At 55.1% G+C, this 18,881-nt stretch overlaps 1 protein-coding gene and 1 long non-coding RNA gene across 3 annotated transcripts; one reads left to right on the top strand and one right to left on the bottom strand.

Annotated features, from left to right (window-relative positions):
• Positions 1–745: 745 nt before the first annotated feature.
• Positions 746–15,688, bottom strand: EXTL1 (exostosin like glycosyltransferase 1). 2 transcript variants are annotated; one of them, XM_001108035.5, is made up of 11 exons: positions 14,045–15,688; positions 8,206–8,299; positions 7,794–7,901; positions 6,900–7,019; positions 6,234–6,366; positions 5,934–6,040; positions 5,005–5,094; positions 4,176–4,262; positions 3,638–3,798; positions 2,181–2,349; positions 746–2,020 (listed from the first exon to the last, which is right to left on the bottom strand). In XM_001108035.5, exons 1-11 carry the CDS (start codon positions 14,818–14,820, stop codon positions 1,838–1,840), a joined length of 2,028 nt encoding a protein of 675 aa, XP_001108035.4. In that variant the 5' UTR covers positions 14,821–15,688; the 3' UTR covers positions 746–1,837. The 2 variants fall into 2 exon arrangements, with proteins under 2 accessions (XP_001108035.4, XP_014987250.3); XM_015131764.3 differs by lacking the exon at positions 7,794–7,901.
• Positions 1,772–7,316, top strand: LOC106997045 (uncharacterized). Its single transcript, XR_013405698.1, has 3 exons — positions 1,772–2,280; positions 2,573–2,713; positions 5,708–7,316. It is a non-coding gene; the product is annotated as an uncharacterized LOC106997045 (long non-coding RNA).
• Positions 15,689–18,881: the final 3,193 nt, after the last annotated feature.

The following is an 18,881-nucleotide window of genomic DNA, read 5'->3' on the forward strand; positions in this document are numbered from 1 at the left end:
ATGGATGAAAAAACAGGCTCAGAGGTGGAGTCGTTTTCCGGAAGTCACACAGCCAGTGCAGGCAGGTCTGGGATTTCTGCCTCATTCCCATAGACCTTTTTCTACAGCAGGGTCTGGGGACCTGGTCTGGGCTGCCTGTTGGTACAATACGAACCGCTGGGACCAGCAGTGCCTGGCCCATGGGCAAGGCCATGCCAAGGCAGTTCAGTGTCCTGGGTGTCACAGCTGTGACTGGAAGGGTGCCTCTTTTCCCTGGCTGGGCCTGGCACCCAGTGCCCTCCCCACCCTGGGAAGGCTGCCTGGGCCACAGCTGTATGCTTTCCCACTCACCCTCAGTTCTTGACTGCAGGCCAGACTGCCTCTCCCCCACCTCTTTAATTTCCACTCGCCCTGTACCTCCAGCATCTCACGGCACCACGCCTCCCGAGGGTAACCCACTCTGCCACTCAGCTGTGACTGGCTCTAGGGAGGACCTGAGTCATCCAGGGGCCCGCCGAGGTCAAGCTGGGGGGTGGGGGTGGAAGGCCTTGAAGAGGCCTAAGGGGACAGCATGTTCCTGCCAGTGAGACAGTCACGGGAGTTTCCAGAGCTGCGAGGCCATCAAAGCAGGAAAACACCTGACACCCTGGACCTGGGCTGGACCCACCACCCTCACCGTCTGGAGTCGCACGCGCTCCCAGGCGAGCCCTGGGCCCTGAGCCCCTCCCTCGAGCAGCTGCTGTAAGGGTATTTATAGCCTGGAGCGTGAGGGGGCAAGGACACGCACTTTATTTCGGAAGTGATAATTCCAGTTCCAGTTGGGTGAACCCTGGAGGACCTAGTGTCCCCTCCCTCACTCCATCCTCACCTATACCTCTGGGGACAGTACCCGCTCGCGCCCAGTCCACCTAGAAACAGTCCCTTCTTACTGAGTTCCAAGTGTGCAGGCCAAAGAGATGGGGCTGTTCTTCAGATTCCTCTTCCCAGCTTTCAGCCCCCGAGCTGCCCACAGCGCTCACCCTCCACATCCCGGCCGCCCTATGGCCATGGGAGTGACGAGTGCGGTGCAGCGCTGACCTCTAGTGGTCGGCGTCGGTAGTGCAAGGCAGGCGGCCAAGGCTGCGCCGCCGGCGCGCGCCGTACAGGGGCCGGCCACTTGTTCCCGTCCTGTTTCCTCGCCCACTCCTCGTTTACCCGCACCCCTCTGCGCCTTGGCTGAGGCTCACGGATTGAACCTGACAACCTAGGCGTCTTTGGGTAGCTACCTTCCCGGGACTAGGAACCCTAGGAATGGGGTGGGGAGGCCGTTCCGTTTCTCCGCTCACCCTATCCCGCTGTCGCCCGCATAGGGCCAGGCACGCAGTTAATGTCTGCCATCCATCTATTCGTCAAATATTTGCGGCACATCTGCCTAGCCAGAGAGAAAAGGACATGAAAAGACCAGACCCCCGGGGCTCGCAAGCCAGTCCTGGGGCCTGACCATGCGGGAACCGCGGCAAACACTGGGCTGCGAAAGCGCTAAGGAGACCGAACCCATCGGGGGCGGGGAGGAGAGCCAGGCAATGTCCCTGGAGGAGGCAATGCTCTGAAAGACAAGCAGAAGTTAGCTGGGTGGAGAAGCGGAGAGCGGCACTCCGGGCCCGGGGCTGAGCCTGCACTGAGGCTCCGCGGCCGAGGGCGGGCGGGCGGGAGAAAGTAAGGCCACGCCCCCCGGTTGTGACTGGCCAACCGGGATCCGACGTGTGGGCCCGCTGGCTGCCATGATAGGTTCTGTGTCCCAAGGGCGGAGCCCGCAGGCAGGTGTCGCTTCCCCTGGGAGCTGGGCTAGGACCTCCGTGGGGTCTCCGCGGGTCGCCCCCTAGGGCTTCTCCAGGCTGCGGTACTTCTTGCGCTGCACGGACACCGGGTCCTTAAACAGCACCGGGTCCAGACGCAGACGAGAGGACAGCAAGGGCATGTGGCCGAACGCTGCCGCTATCTGGTTGACGCAGTTGGGGGCTGGGGCCTGCGGCTTTGGCCTGGGCCCCGGGCCCCCAGAGGCCTAAGAGGGAAAGAAGCAATGGGTTAACAGGCTTCTCTACCCTTCCGAACTCCCCACGCCCGTGCAGCAAGAAAGACTGGAATTAGACAGTGAGAGGAAATCCTCCCCGCAACCCCTGCCCAATCCCCGCCATTTCCGACCAGTCCGCCTCAGCCCTCACCAGTGGAGCAGCCTCCTGGCGCTGCTTGCCATAGGGCACCTTGATAGGGGGCAGCTTGGTGACTGCCGCTACTAGGAAATTCATCAGGACGTCCACACAGGTGGGTGCCTCATCTGCCAGGGTCCTCAGAGCCTTGGGCAGGGAGTGGGTGAAGAGAGTGTGGTAATACCTGGGCAAAGGGAAAAGACAGGGAGAGGCTGCAGCCAAATTCATCCCCAGGCCCCATTCTCCTCCCTCCTGACCTCACCTCTCCCTTTGACCCCCATCCCCAAGCCTCTGAGCCTGGCTGCCTCAGAAAGCTCCCATCCCTGGCATGAACAGCTCTCCACTGTGCTGTGTGCCCCGTGGCTCATCTGCAGTCAGTGGTGTGTTCCCTGCCCTCTCCCTCACAGCTCCTTGGGGCACCCATCCTTGGGCTCTGAGCGCTGAACCCAGAGCCAGAATTAGATGGGTTCGGATCAGCTGGTTTCAAAGCCATCAAACATGGAAGCCCAAAGAACAGTTGTGGATGAACCAGGCTGGTACTGCTTCGGGTAAGTCTCACTTCACACGGCCCTCAGACAGGCCAGCCTCACCTCGCAGACATTAGGTTATTCACTAGTCTACTGAGAATTCCCTGCAGAACTCCTGAGTAATCTACAAGAGGTTCCAGGTTATGCATTTTTGATTTAAACATGTTTAAGGAACACCTCTAAAGAGGTCTTACAGAATTCAGTCCCTGCCCCAAGACCGGAGCACTTTGGGCAGCTTCTGGAAGGCCTGGGATGTTACCCAACTCATCACATCCACATTTATAAAGCATCAGTACTATTCTCTTTTTTTTTTTTTTTTTTTGAGACGGAGTCTCGTGCTGTCCCCCAGGCTGGAGTGCAGTGGCCGGATCTCAGCTCACTGCAAGCTCGCCTCCCGGGTTTGCGCCATTCTCCCACCTCAGCCTCCCCAGTAGCTGGGACTACAGGCGCCCTCCACCACGCCTGGCTATTTTTTTGTATTTTTTAGTAGAGACGGGGTTTCACTGTGTTAGCCAGGATAGTCTCGATCTCCTGACCTCGTGATCCGCCCATCTCGGCCTCCCAAAGTGCTGGGATTACAGGCTTGAGCCACCGCGCCCGGCCAGTACTATTCTCTTGTCACCCCACCACCAGCAAACCCACACACTGCCCTTACTCACTGCATGGCTCTACTTAAAATAACAATAGCTACCATTTGTGGAACCTCTGTGCCAGGGACTTCATTTAATGTTCACACCAGCCCTGGGAGGTGAATCCATCCCATTTTACAGATGAGAAAACAAACTCGAGAGAAGTGAGGAGATTTGCCCAGGATCCCACAGCTGGGAAGTGGCAGATCTGGGCCTTGAACCTGGATCCCTGGGGTCTAGGCTACCCTGCTCCGTTCGGGGTGGGGGTCTCTGGTCTTCTGATCCTCTGATCCCTGGGCAGGGTGGGGGTCTGTACCTATGGTAGAAGGCGGCTGTGGTGAGAACCATGGAGAATTCGTTGGTCCTCTCAGCAGTGTAGCCCCAGCCACCATGGGCCTCATCCCAGAAATGGCTTGACGTCAGGAAGCCCACCATCCGCTCTGGGAAGCTCTGCCACACCACAAAGGCAAAGTCCACCTGGAGAGGGACTCAAGTGAGCTGTGAGGAGGGACCTCCTAAATGCCTAGAACATCCAGAGAGATGGAGGCAGGGCCAGCCTGGCTGAGGGGCCAGGGCAGGACTCAGGGGAGAGGAGGTGGGAGCCATGGCTTAGAATTGGCTGGAAGTGTGGCATGAAAGCTTCTAAGGGCCACAAAAACAACTTCTCAAAAGAGTCCGTGGAAAGCCTCAACGAGTCTCCTAAAGAGGAGGCTGCCTGGCTTGCTGGGGTGGTTTCAAATGCAAGAGGTTGGACCTCATGACCTGGGGTCCCCCCAACCCTGGGAACCTGAGGGCTGCCGGGGCCCTCTGGCTGTGTCCACCCACACTGGGCTTCTCTTGGGCCCAGCCCTCACCTCACTTGTGGAAAGACTGCTGCGGGCATCAAGGCTGAGGATGGCATCTGTTCTGATGGTGCTGTATGGGAAGAAGCGATCACTAACCTGCAGGGAGAAGGGGGAGGAGGACTCAGTCACTGGAACCTTCCCCCTACCCCCATCCGATAAGTAGGAGCCAATCAGGCACAGTGTAGATGCCTGGGCCATGCATAAAGCCTCCCTTCAGGCACAGTGCAGATGCCTGGGCCTCGAATATGGCAAGCCAGTGCAGAGCTCGTTTTGGAACCTGGGCAACTCATTTGACCTCTCTGGGTTTCAGTTTCCCCTTTGGTAAAATGGGGCAGTTGGTCTCTAGGGGCCCTTCCAATTTTGACATCTGGGGATTCCTCCATTGTCATACTGTCGCATCAACTGTGGGAGGAGTGTCAAACATCCCTCATTTGAAAGAAACAGATCTAGAGAGATGAAGGGACTTGCCCACAACCATGTGGCAGGCAGGTGGTTCACACCAACCACGGTTCCCAGAAGCCTCCCCTTCCTGGCCCAGTGTGCTGCCCTTGGTCCATATTTTCTTAAGATCCCAGGTTTCTCCTCTGTTCCTCATCTCAGATATCAGCACACTCCTCTGTCTTCCTGCATCACATAAGCCCCAGTGCTCTGGAAGCACAATTCACAGGGACCAGGGAGGGAAGAGAATCATTACTATTAGCCCTGCAGCTGAAACCTACTGTGTCATTCTTCAACTTCAACTGTGGCTCAGGCCCAAGTATTCATAAAACACCCATGGGTGCCCTCTCCCAGCCTCCAGCATAGGCCCACCCCTTTCATGGCCCTCCTCAGCCCTTACCTTCCTGTGCCCATCAATGACTGTCAAGGGCATGGCTGTCTCCGGCCAACTGGATGGGAGTGGCCTCTCATTACTCCAGAGAACCAAGATCTAGAGGATAGGGGGTTGTTCCTGAAGTCTGGGGTCTAGGGCAGAAGGCGGGTTGCAGGGGGCAGGAGTGATCTTTCTCAAGGTGGAAGAAGTTTGAGAAGTCAATTTTATAAGCTGCACATGGGAGAAGGGTTTAGTTGGATCCATGTTCCATTCATCACTGCTCTCTCCTTGCTTCTGGGCTTGTAGAAGGCAGGAATTCTGGTGACATGAGGGTAGTGACCTATGGCTTTAGAACTCAAGAGAGTTGTCTGTGGTAGTCCCTAGCCTGGGCCCTGACTCCATGCTCCATCCCCATCTTTTCTCGAAGCCTTCATTCTCTTCCTCAGGCTCTTTTATGACTCCCAGCCCAGCTCAATGGCCTGTTTCGAGCCGTCTCTTGTGCACCCTGGCTGAGCTAACTGCTTCACTTCCTCTGCAGGGACTCGTATGAGTCTATCTGTCTTCTCTAGAAGTAAGATTTGACAGTCTGTGTGCCAGAAAATGCTAACCCAGTCTGAATCTCTGGGCAGAATCCTTCCCTGCTTTTTCTCTGCTCAGCATGAAGCCCAGGACCAGACCTAGTGCTCAGAAAATGACTGCTGAGTAAAGGAATGAATGTTTCCTTCTCCAGCCTCCCCAAGAGACACCTGCTTTTCACATGGCTGCATCGATTTCCATGGGGAAAAGGCAACAGAATCTTGGGACTTACAGAAGAAGGCAGCAAGAACACTTGGAAATCGTCCCCATTCCTCCCCTCAAAATGAGTGGTCATCCTTGGGGTCTGGAAGTCTTCAGGGCCCTGCCCTGTCCTTGCCCCCACCCTGGATCCCAGGACTCCAGCTGGGAAGGGGGCAGACCTGGGCACAGTGCTGGGAGCCTGCCACCGCCTGGATGAGCTTCAGAGGGGGCTGACCTGGGGGCCCCACCCAGATCAGGGCGCTGAATCTGCCCTCAGGGCGGGAGCCTGGGGGAATGAGACACAGGCTATTAGGGTGGGAGGGAACAGAACCCCATGAAGAGCGACCTGAGTAGAGAATCCCGGGGGCCAGGAGAAATGTCAGGGCTTGGGAAGGGTCTTGGTGGGGCTCTCCAGATGAGGCTGGGGCAGCCCTAGGTAGAGCTGAGGGGACTTCAGGTTGTCCCATCCCAGGGCATACCCTGTTGCAGGTGGTAGAAGGGGAAGTCCTGGGGGCTTGTGGAAAAAGTAGACAGGGCCAGGAGTGCCCCCGGGGGGCTGTTCCACAGCAGTGAGGGGTGAGCTGATGTTCCAAAGATCCGGTCCTGAATAACCTGAAATGAGAGAGGAGCTGAGCAGAGCGAGTGGCCTGTGTGTCCATGGCCACACCTCCCCTTCCAGGCTCTGGGGAGGGTGGCAACTGCATCACCAGTCCTCTGGGGTCAGAAGCTGAGGTCTAGAGTACGGGGCACTCCATGATGTTGCTCCAGAGGTGGGAGATGGTGGCAGGGTCACTGCTTCCCCTCCCTTCCTCACTCATGACAGATGTCACTAACGGGTCATGACACTTTTCAGGACTCAGAATCCCTCCAAACATAGCACCCCAGGCAGCCGTCAGTGGTCAATTGGCATTGGCACGTGCTTTGAAATCTATTTGCTACAGCGGTCTTCTCTACAGATGGGGAAACTGAGGCCAAGATTGGAGAAGAAACTTGCCCCAAATCTCACAGCCAAGTCTCAGATTCATCCCAGGACCATCTTCAAGGAGTGGGGGTGTCCCCGAACACTGGGACAGAGAAGTATGGAGAGGTGACAGGGATGGAGCAGGAGTCAAGGGCCAGGACCCCCATCAGGTGAGCCCCCTCACCTCCAGAGTGGTATGGATAACCTTCTCCACCGAGGAGAAGTAGGCATCCCATAGAAACTGGGTCTGCTGACGCAGGGCGAGGACCCGTGCAGGGGACATCTCCTGGAGGGCAGCCAGGACCTGGGGCAGAGAGAGATAAAAGTGCCAGATAATAGAGCAATTTTGAGCCCAGGAAGTTGAGGCTGCAGTGAGCCATATTTATGCCACTGCACTCCAGCCCGAGCAACAGAGCAAGACCCTATCTCAAAAAAAAAAAAAAAAAGAAGAAGCAGCGTTCAGGGGTCACACAGAGTTGGGCCTGAATGCCATTTGGTAACCATGTGACTGTGGTCGAGCTGTTTAACCTCTCTGAGTATTTGCTCATTAATTGCTTAGTACATTGTAGAGGCTCAATAAATAAATGGTAATTACTATTAACCCCCTCTACCATTCTCAGGGGATTCAAGGCAGGTCACACATGTATTTTTCAGAGCTGGACAGAATTCGTTTCATCAGATGGAAAAGTCTCCATGCGTTTTGCTTTCCCACTCCAGTCCCCATGGAGGCGCTCTGAGTCTGAATTGTTTTGTAGCCTTCCCCTAAATTGGTATTTAAGCAGTCACAGGCCATTGGAGCTGGGCCCATGGGGATTGTCTGGTCTAGCTCATCCTGTTGTGGAGATGGGAAAACTGAGGCTGCAAGAGGATCAGGACTTGCTCTCAGAGCCCTTAGGAATCTCTAGCTCCATCGGATCCTCTGGGAGCCCCAGAGGGGAGACTTGGTGCTGGGAGAAATTCATCAGTATCCATACAAGGCAGATAGGAATGAGGACTGAGGCCAGCCTCGATTCAGGATTCTGGGTCCCTCCCCTGTCCTGGGTCCAGTTCCCACCCTGTGGGCAGGGCTCTGAGCTACCTGAAGCGGGAGCCTCTCATCAGCTACGATGGCTGCCTTGGTCCAGTCGATGACCTCGGAGAAGGGCAGCTCCCAGCGGGGGCTGAGAAGCACTGGGATGCAGCCGGCCTGGGGGGCGGGGAGGTCACTGGGGAGCCCAGCCCCACCCTGCACATACTCACCCCCCACCCAGTTCCAAGTCAGTAACTGCTGCTATTGGGGGGAAGGGGCAAAGAGGACAGGAACATGGGGTGTCTCAGGGAAGAGAGGTTATGGTTGTTCTGCAGAGTGTGCAGTGAATGGGGACACAGGCACACCTGAGTCCAGGAGTAAAGGAGCAGGCAGCTCACTGCCCCTTCTCATTGGCCTGGACCCAGCCAGCTCGTGAGTGCTGGGGGACAGAGGACAGGTGATGCTCAAATTGGGGTCGTACCTGCAGGGCTTGGAGGAAGCGCGAGGCAGCTTCTGGACGGTGGCCAGAGATGAGGCAGAAGGTGGCATTGGGCAGAGTCTCCCCGCGCTGGGTCCTAAAGAGGCACACAGGAAGGTCCCGGTACACATGAGCTTAGACAGTGCCCTTCGCCCCACCGGGCTCCCTCAATGGGAGCACCCCACACCCCTGCACCCCACACCCACACTCCCAAATGTGCAAACCCACTCATGCATATGCACAGTCGCACACTGACACACTAACACAAACACAAGCCTCACACCGGCCACGCGTCTGTGGTTGGAATAGGAGGCAGGAGCCCTGCATTCTAGCTCTGCCTCTTCCCTCAGTGGCTTTAGAAACCTCCCTTGCCTTTCTCTGACCTCAGTTTCCTCATCTGTAAAATGGGAGGCAGAGGGCGCTGATGTTTCCAAGGCCCTGCCTGACTTAGACATGCACGTCTGCCCTCCCCAACTCGGCCACAGGCAGACTTTCAGCACCCCTTGCCTGCGTGGCCTCTGAGCCCAGCCCTCCCCAACGCTGAAAGCCAGGCCCAAGAAAGGCTCCTCTGTCATGAGGTGGGCTGGGCCCCCAGCCTGGAACCACACAGGAAGCTGCTGCCCAGAGGCCCCCTGGCCCAGAGGACAGGCTTCCTCTGTTCCTCCCACCTACCCCCCCACCGCCACAGCCCAGGGCCACACTCAGGCTGTGTGTGCCTGTGGGGGAGGGCAGGAGTCCCAGCCTCCTCAGAGCCACCCCCAGCAATTGTGCACCGAGGGGACCATCGCCTGTGACCCAGTCAGGGGAGGGATAAAGGGAGGGACCAAGACACAGGCCTGCTCAGTGTGGGACTCATGACTATGGCTCTCAGGGTCCTAGGACCCTCCTCAGTTACAGCCTGCTTGACTCTGAGCCTGAACCTCCAAGAAGCAGACCTAGGAGTACTTAGGCAGCCTCGGGGCCATGCCCCATTGAACAGATGGGGAAACTGAGGCCCAGAGAGACCCAAGGACCGGCTCAGGGTCACAGATAGGGTTGGGGTGGAGCTGGGACTAGAGCAGAGATGTGCCAGCTCCTGACTCCAAGTTACCTGAACCACCCCAGAGCTGCTGCTTTAGGGGTCTCCCAGGGGACCCCAGCCTTCTTTCTCCTCCCTCCATGCTTAAGTGTCCAGTAGGCCCTCCCTGGAAGAAGCCACAAGTAACCACCAGGACACCCTTCACCTCATTAAAAGCCACAGCAGAAGCCAACCAGGTACAGCCCCCTTCACCCCCAAGTCAACCTCTAAGGAACTGAAAACCTCTAGGTTAAGGCTGAATAAACTGCACCACTGAGCCTTAACCTCCCTTGATCCTCTGTGCCTTTAAGATCTCTTCTCCCTCACACTGGAGGGCCCCTCCCTGCCTTGTCAGCCTGAGGAAGTCCTCCTACTCATCTTTTTCTTCTCAGACAAGCTCTTGTTCTGTCACCCAGCCTGGAGTACAGTGGTGCCATGACAGCTCACTGCAGCTTCGACTTCCCGGGATCCAGCAATTCTCCTGCCTCAGCCTCTTGAGTAGCTGGGACTACAGGCATGTGCTACAGTGTGTGTTTTTCTTTCTTTCTTTTTTTTTTTTTTTTTGTAGAGATGGGGTCTCTCTGTGTTGCCCAGGCTGTCTCATACTCCTGGCCTCAAGTGATCCTCCTACCTTAGTCTCCCAAAGTGTTGAGATTACAGATATAAGCCACCACACCTGGCCTTTTCCTATACTGTCTTAATGTCTAAGCTGAAACATCACCTTCTCTGGGAAACCCTCCTTGATGTCTCCAGAGATGGTTCTCTCTGCTCCCGCCTCCCGGTGGACTGCAGTAGTAATGATCCAAGCTAACCTATATTGAGTATGTACTTTGCTCCAGGCACTGTTTTAAGTGCTTTACATGTATTAACTCAGTTCATTCTCACAGCACCTCTATGAGATAGGAGGGGAGGTATGCACTGTTATTATCTCATTTTACAGATGAGAAAACTGAAACCCAAAGAGGTCACACAGCTCTTGAGTAGAGGAGCCAGGTAGGCAGCCAGTGCAGCCTCTCTCTGCTTAACAATGTCAAACAATCGACTTGCCTGTCTCTCCTACAAGGCTGAGCTCCTTGAGGATGGGGCTGTACCTCCCTCATCTCAGCATGCCCAGGGCCTAGCAGAGTGCCTGGTGGAGAATGGCAGCTCAGTGGGTGCTGCCGAATGCTCAGTGTGACACTAGGGAATAGATCTGGGACCAAGAGACCAGGCATCTGGGGGGTCAATTTCAGCAGAAATTCTAGTGATGGAGCTGGCTGAGAGTGCAGCCAGTGGGTGGTCTTTGGAGGTGGTGAGTTCCCCATCAGTAAAGGTAAATAAGTAGAGTCTGGATGAGCACCTTTGGCGGGGAACAGGGAGTGTGTTACAGAGGAAACTTGTGCATCTATGTGGTGACCACTGAAGAAGTCTTAGGCTTCTGTGACCACGTAAGGTACCCGTCATAGACTCAGGGCCTCAGTACCCAAGGGTGGTCAGTGTGGCTGTGCCCATGGCCTCAGTGCTCTACTAGGGCCTGGCCATAGGCAAGGCCACATTGTGACTTCCATGTGCCCTAGGCACGTTGGCCTTCACAGTCCCTCCTGCCATAAAAAAAATATAGTTGATAACCGTGTTGGTATAAAAACAAGCAATATTGTATATTAAAACATTTTCTGCTGGGCACCGTGGCTCACGCCTGTAATCTCAGCACTTTGGGAAGCTGAGGCAGGCGGATCATTTGAAGTCAGGAGTTTGAGACCAGCCTGACCAACATGGTGAAACCCTATCTCTACTAAAAATACAAAAATTAGCTGGGCGTAGTGGCGTGTGCCTGTAATCCCAGCTACTCCGGAGGCCGAGGCAGGAGAATTGCTTGAACCCAGGAAGTGGAGGTTGCAGTGAGCCAAGATTGTGCCATTGCACTCCAGCCTGGGTGATAGAGCAAGACTTCATCTCAAAAAAAAAAAAAGTTTTTTTCTTCTACCTGAAAGTTCTTTTTTTTTTTTTTTTTTTTTTTGAGACAGGGTCTCTCTCACTCTGCTGCCCAGGCTGGAGTGCAGTGGCATGATCTCACTGCAGCCTTGACCCCCTGGGCTCAAGCGCTTCTCTCACCTCAGCCTCCCAAGTAGTGGGACTACAGGCTTGCACTACCACACTCAGCTAATGTTTATAATTTTCGTAGAGACAGGGTCTCACTATGTTGCCTAAGCTCAGGCGATCCACCCGCCTCAGCCTCCCAAAGTGCTGGGATCACAGGCGTGAGCCACTGTACCCAGCCCTGATTTTCAAAAAATGAAAATGTTTTCATGAGCCTATAAAAGTATAATGGGCCCTAGGTACTGACTGCGCCCCTTGCTCCCAATGGATACAGCCTGGGGGACTTTAAAGCATGCATCAAATTTATGTTAAAAAATGGGGGAGAATATACATATTGCTTGTACACATGCAGAGTTTCTCAGAAAAGACACATAAGAAACTGGAAGCGGTGTTTGGCTCCAGGCAGGAAAACTGGGTGGCCGGGAGACAGGGATAGAAGGGAGGCTTTTCACTCTATGCCCTTTTGTGCCTTTGGAATTTTGTACCATGTGAATGAATTACCTATTCATAAAAATGAATAAATAACAATTTGAATGGGTGGAGATTTATTCCAAAGCAACAAGAGACCGTTCAACCAAGGTGGAAAAACATGGGCTTTGGAGCCAGAAGTACAGGGCTGAATCCCAACTCCACTGTTTCCAAGCGCCTGATTAGAAAAGTGAGGGGCCCATGGAGAACAGGGAACCTTGTCACCCTGGGCTACTCCACTCTCTGGGCCTCAGTTTTCCGTTCCCTGAAATGGAGATAATAATACCTCCCTTGAAGGGTGCATGACAGGATCAGCAGTGACTTAGGTAAAGTGCCTGGCACAGCACCTGGCCCAAGCCAGGCACTCCTCAAACGTAGCCTCCTCCCCTCCCGAGCTCGCCCGGCTGAGTGAATGTGGGGCGGTGGCAGGAACTGTGAATGGCCTCTTTCTCTGGCGGGCACTTGTTTATTCAAGCTATCTCTCTCACTGTGTCCCTACACTGTCTGGCCCAGGCAGCTGCTGGCACTTCGGAGAAAGTGAGGCTCAAGCCACTCCAGAGATGACAAGTCCTATCACCTTCAGGGAGGCTGAGGCCAAAGACCACACTTGAAGGTCAGAGGACAAGGCTGCCAAGCTTCGCCCCTGGGAAATAAAACTTATCAAAAATGCTACTCAGAGGGTGACCCACGCTAATTAGAAAACTGTGGGTGGCTCTGGCCAATTTCAGATCTATTAGTAAACAGTTAATGAGCGCCTACCTGCTGCACGCAGTTCTCTAACTTCCAGTTTCTCAAAGAAGTTCAGACTGAAATCACTTTCAGGTTCATCAACAATGAACTGTGCTTAGCGGTAACTAAAGTCAGCTGAAAAAAGAACTGCCTGCAAGCAAGAGTACCTGAGTGCCTCATCAGAAAAGTGAGGGAGGGCATGGCAAAGGGAGAGCCTTGTTGCCCAAAATGAGCTTCTGCCTGAGCTCTGAGCTGCAGGGGCTTGAGTGAGATCCCTGACTTTTCAGGCTCCCACCCTGGAGACCATTAGGGATGCGTCCCGGCAGAAGGACCCTGGGGCTGACCGGGACAAGTCCATTCTGACTCCTGGCTGTGAGGGCTGCCTGTACCTTCAGGAGGTGGAAGGATCCCATTCCCACAAGAGCCCTTTGGCTGAGAGAAGTCCCGGGAGCCCCAAGCAGAGGCAAGAATTCCTGGGAGGGAGTGGAGCTCAAAATAGCTGATGTTGTTCCCCAGAGAACAGAGAGACCTGAGGGAGGAGCAAAGGGAGGATACCAGAGTGACAGTTCCCTACTCAGGTCTGACCCAGGAGGGGCGGGATTCAGAAGGAATCCTCTGCCACCGGGGCCCTGGACAGCCTCGGAAGGACTCTCATTCTTGCCTGTCCAGCTAGCCTTTGGAGGCTGCTGGCCTGCTGGGGACACAGAGGGGTTAGAGTACTTAGGGGCTAACCATCACCTGAGGCGCATCACCCCAACTAGCCCAGGTGGAAAAGAGTTTCCGCACAAGCTCACCACGTCCCACAGGCCCCCAGCCCCTTATATGTCAAGGGCCTCTCACTGGCAGGAAATTCTTCTTTAGACCTGACCTACGTCATATTTGCTATAACCAAAGGCTGTTTCCTTGAGAGGTTAATCCCCAAAATTAGACACAGGAGCAGCTTCCAGCTGTGACTGTGAGGCCCCTCTAAAGCATTTGATGAGGTTGATCATAAACTTCTGCTTAAAACTCAGAATTCTCATACTGAAGGCTTTGGAGATAGGCAATTCTGGATCAAAATACTGGCTCTTTCTGGCTGGGTGGCCTCAGAAAAATTGCTTAACCTGTCTGAGCTTTCGTGTCTGGTACACAAACACTTAAATGCTAACAACTAGCGTATTTTATTATAATCATTATTTATAAAAGTGCTTAGCACAGAGTAAAGCACTATACAAGTGTATGTGGGGAAAAAAATATTAGGGCAGGAGGTTTGGAATGAGTCGTGTTTTATGTTTTGAAAGACCCCCAGGGGAAAATTCCAAAACCTCCCTTAGACACCCCTTGTGTCAAGTCCCCATCTTAATGGAAGTGCTCTCTGCCATCTAACTTGGCTCCCACCTGCTGCAGCTGAGGCCTAAGTCTGCCAGGACTACCTGGTTCTCCCATCTCAGTTCTGTCTTCTACCCTGGTCTCTGGGCTTGTGTCTATTCCAGCCCCCTCCCATCCAGCCCCCAAGGCAAAAGGTTCACTTACTGCCCAGGTCCAGGGTCTTGCTCACAGCGTGCATCCCAGGGGCAGGCAGAGGAGCCGGTGTCTGCTGTGCGCCACCCACCCCTCTCCTCTTCCAGGGCTAGCAGGGCTATCCCGGGCTGGGGGCTGTGTTGCTGCAGCTGGCCAGGAGCCCCACCTCGCAACGGGTGGGCTTCAGGGAGAAAAGGGAGGGCCACATCAAAGCCAGGCCGGAAGGAGTCCACCGTGGGGCTGGCCTCAGCTACCATAGCCTGTCCCAGCTGGAAGGTCTTGGGGCAGGGAGCTGGGTGGAGACGGAGGACCAGATGGTTCCTGCCCCTGTTCCATTGCAGAGGCATTGAGCTGCACTCTCCAGTCTGGGCATCCAGGCTGAGGAGGAGAAGGAGGCAGGCCCCAGCAGGGCTGAATGTGTGGAAGCGAGAGCCCTCAATGGAAGCCAGGATCCTGTGATGAGTCTCAGAGATCGGTCCAGAAGCTGGGTACACGAATACCTTAAGGCCATCGCCCCTGCACTTCGAGGTGTCAAAGCAGGCTCCCCAGTTGCAGCTGCCACCATGAGGGGCTTGAGGTGAAGCGGCATCTTCTGGGAGCTCTCCAGCCTGGGAGAAGCTCTGCAGGAGCTCTGCGTCCAGCCAGCGCGGCCAGCCTTGGGGAGCCCCAGGCCGAGGTCTGGGAGGCAATGCCAGGCGGAGAAGGGAGAAGCCTCCCAGCAGGACAAGCAGGAGCCAGGAGGCTGACAGTGCCAGCCAGAGGGACTTTCTTCTCCTCCACGACTGCATGTGGCCACCCACAGTCAGGGCTGGGGAAGCTGGGAGGCCTCTGCCAGCAAGCAGGAAGAGCAGGGCCTGGGGCGGGCGACTAGAGCTGGGACCCACCTGCTAGTCCTGCCCTCTCATTGTACAGATGGGAAGACTGAGGCCCATTGAGACCAGGCTGCCTGTCTAAGGTCAGACAGTGAGTCACCAGCCAGGCAGGAGGAGGCCAGGTGGGACCCAGCTTGCTGGCCTGGCCCCCCTGCCCTCAGGACACTGCCTTCTTGGTTTAGACAACCAAGCCAGCCTTTGCCCTCCCAGCAGGGGCCCCTGCCCCTGGGCACTGCTCTGGCTGACACAACCCCTGTCCAGAATGCAGGGCCGTGTCCCCCTGACCTCCTGGCTGCACCCCTTGACCTTGCCCTCAACTGAGAGGAAGGCTGTCTGCCAGGCCATGGGGACCAGTCAGAGCTCCCACAAGGGGCGGCTTGGCCAGGGACGGGCTGGAGGGAGCTGGGCTGGTCTTCCCGCTCCTCCCCTTGCCTGAGCAGCCCTGGCTGCCCCTGTGCCCGCTGGCAGACACTCCTGGACTGTGGCCCCTGTGGCTGGAGCTAAAATTAGACCCTGCATCCCATGTGGATCATCGGAGTCAGCTGAGGTCACAGCCTGGGTCCAGCCGGTATCCCCCGCCTTGGATGGCCAGGCGGGTTCAGGGTCCTGGTCCCCATCAACTCTGCCGCTGCACCAGCTCAGGAAGTGCAGCCCCTCTTCCCCGCAGCCCAGCAGCTGCCCTGCACCATCTGGCTTGGAGCTATCACAGTGCAGGAGCCAGGGCCGCTGTGCCAAGCCCCCCAAACCCTACGGTGTCTTCTCCGTCCCTCTCCAGTCGGCATCTGGCCCATCTAGATCTCTTTCCTTAGCAGCAGCCTGGCTCCTCCCCTGCCAGCCCTGATTCGCTCCTGGCTGGGAGGCAGGGTCTCCATTTAACCCCTTTCAAACCAGTTTCCTCAACTGCTTATCAAACCATCAAGTACCACAACTCACAGCTGGCCATGAGCTAGCACAGCCTCTGTCTCTCAGTCCTCCAGCCACCCTCCAAGGCAGAGATTTACCTGTCATTTCTTACAGATAAGGAAAGCTCAGAGAGGGGGCGAACTCTTCCTAAGGTGACTCAGCTAAGAAGTGGCAGGGTGGGGATTTGAATCCTGAGCTCCTGATCGTCGGCCACCCCAGCTGTGGGCCCCGTGGCTAGAGCAAAAACTAGACTCTGCACCTGCTGTGGGCCATCAGAGTCAGTGGAGGCCAGAACCTGGGTGTAAGGAATCTCCGAATCAGCAGATGAGAAGGTCAACAGATGAGATGAGTGAGGAATTAAGGGGTGGGGGTGGTGGAATTGGGTAAGGTGTCCCCAACTGTCCCCAGGATCGGTCTCTTTTCCTTCAGCAGCCCCAGCCCCGATCTCCTCCAATTCCCAGCCTTTTACTCCAGTCCTTATGGAAAGTTCTTCCTGCACTTGACTCTCCATTAGTCCAGACCCCATGCAGGGATTTCCCTGGTTAGTGCCCTGTGAGGGGAGTCAGGAGTGGGTGATGTCAGCCACTGAGGAATCTCTGGGGTGATGGGGGAGACACACTCTGGCCACGAGGAGTCCTGGGCTGATGAGGGAAGGCACAGGGAGTCGGCAGACTTGAGTGGGCTCTGCCTCTTCTCCTGACTGCCTCGGGAGTGTGGGGCCTCTGTCCCCTTATCTCTGGGATGGGCATAATCTCAGCCAGGAATGGGTTGCCAGGTTGACCCAGGCCTGTCCCCTGGGGTCCCTCAACAAGGGGTGGCCTCCTTTCCCCTGCGTGCCTCCCCTTGATCTTGGAGGGCTGCTGATCAGATGAGGGAGCCGCCATGGGACTTTTTACCCTCGATGAGCGGCCAGCCTGAGACTGTTCTAAAAATGGCCCACAAAGGGGACACTGAGCTCTTGGCACTAACCGCTCAGCCACTCAGTAATGAACTGTGGCTCCTGCACACCTCAGTTTTCCCATGCTGAGAGGCACCCACACAGGCCACTGGCTGCTCCTGCTTCACATGCCCCCCTCTCACTGTGCCCAGCCAACGCCTCATCCTGCAGGAGTCAGCTGAAAGCTTCCTTCCCACAGGAAGCTTCTCCAATGCTCCCCAGGCTGGGTTAGAGCCCCCCTCTAGGTCCTCATGCCATTCCTTCATCCCTCTATCCCCATACACAGTCATCCATTCATCTAACAAACACTATGAGTGTTGAATATGGGCCAGGTTCTGAGCTAGGCCAGGGGACACGGCCCTGAGTAAGAGTAATCATAGCTGACACTCATTGCACTTACCCTGTGCCAAGCATCTCTCGTTTGTATTAGCTCATTTCATCCTTGCCCCAACCCTAGGAGGGAGAAACTGTGATGATCCACATTTTACAGTTGAGAAAGCTTGAGGCCCAAGGAGCTTAAGTAATTTGCCTAAATTCCCGTGACTTAGCCAGGACTTGGACCCAGGTAGTACACTCCTGTAACCACTGTACCATTCCAGCTCCCAACAGGGAGGGAGACAGACGCGTCCCCACCCTCCAGAGCTCACTGTCCTGGAGAAGACAATTACAGAACTAGGCAATTGCAGGCAATTACAGAATGAGGGGAGGGTACCCTGAGAGTACACAGAGGGGCTGCCCAGCCCAGGGGGCCAGAGAAGGCTTCTGAGGAAGTGATACCTACCCTAAGACCTGAAAGAGAGCAATCTGGTTTGTAGAAAAATCCTGTGGCTGGCTGTCTGGGGACAGACAGGAAATGGCAGGATTGGATGCAGGGACAGCTTTTTGACTGGTCTGTCACCCCACAAGTCTCTCATTCATTCAACGGCTATTTAATGAACCCCTACTGTGGGGCCAGGCAGGTCTTAAGGGCAGTGAGCAAAGCAGAAAAAATCTTGCCCTCCTGGCACTTACCCTCCAGGGAGGGGAAATAGGCAAGAAACAAAATGAATAAATATCTTATGCTATTTGACAATAACTGCTGGGGAGATGGGATGGGTTGCAACGTTAGACAGAAACACAGGAGGCCTCATCAAAAAGCTGGTATTTGTGGCCTGGTACGGTAGCTCATATTTGTAATCTCAGCACTTTGGGAGGCTGAGGTGTGCAGATCACTTGAGGCCAAGAGTTCGAGACCAGCCTAGCCAACAAAGCAAGACCCCATCTCTACTAAAAATACAAAAATTAGCCCAGCGTGGTGGCGCATGCCTATAATCCCAGCTACTTGGGAGGCTGAGACATGAGAATTGCTTGAACCCGGGAGGCGGAGGTCACAGTGAGCCGAGATCACGCCACTATACTCCAGCCTGGGCGACAGAGCGAGTCTGCCTCAAAAAACAAAACAAAACAAAACAAAACAAAACTGGCATTTGTGTAAATTTCTGAGAAGGTGAGGGAGTGAGTGAAGAAGTATATTTCTAGTGGAAAATAGCTCCAGGCAAGAGGAACAGCCGGGCCACAGGTTCTGAGCCAGGAGTGTGCCTGCCACGTGATGGGTACGCTCTGACCTTGTTTTCACAGCACGACTCAGGCTCCAGGGAAGAGGCTGGCTGTAGGATCAGGGACACCAGCTGTGAGCCCTGCTGGGCCAGTCTGTAGTGCAAGTGAGCCACGGCGGTGACTGGGACCAGGATGGCGGGGTGGGATGAATGAGAAGTAGTTGGATTCTGGGTATATTTTAAGCCAGGACAAATTGCTGATAGATTAGATGTGAGGTCCGGCCTGCACCACAGACAGGGTGGAGTTGTCATTAACTGAGATGGGGAAAACTGAGGGGAACAGTTTTGGGGAAGAAGCTCAGGAGTCTGTTCTCATACATCCTTCTCATCCCCAGCAATAATAAAATAAATGTCCAGGCTGGGCACAGTGGTTCACACCTGTGATCCTAGCATTTTGGGAGGCTTAGGCAGGAGGATCCTTTGAGCCCAGGAGTTTGAAACCAGCTTGGGCAACATAGAAAGTCTTCGTCTCCACAAAAAAAAAAAAACATTTAATTGGAACTGGTGGCTCATGCCTGTAATCCCAGCTACTTGGGAGGTTG

The sequence above is a fragment of the Macaca mulatta genome, chromosome 1, assembly GCF_049350105.2.
Source record: "Macaca mulatta isolate MMU2019108-1 chromosome 1, T2T-MMU8v2.0, whole genome shotgun sequence".
Lineage (NCBI taxonomy): Eukaryota > Metazoa > Chordata > Mammalia > Primates > Cercopithecidae > Macaca > Macaca mulatta.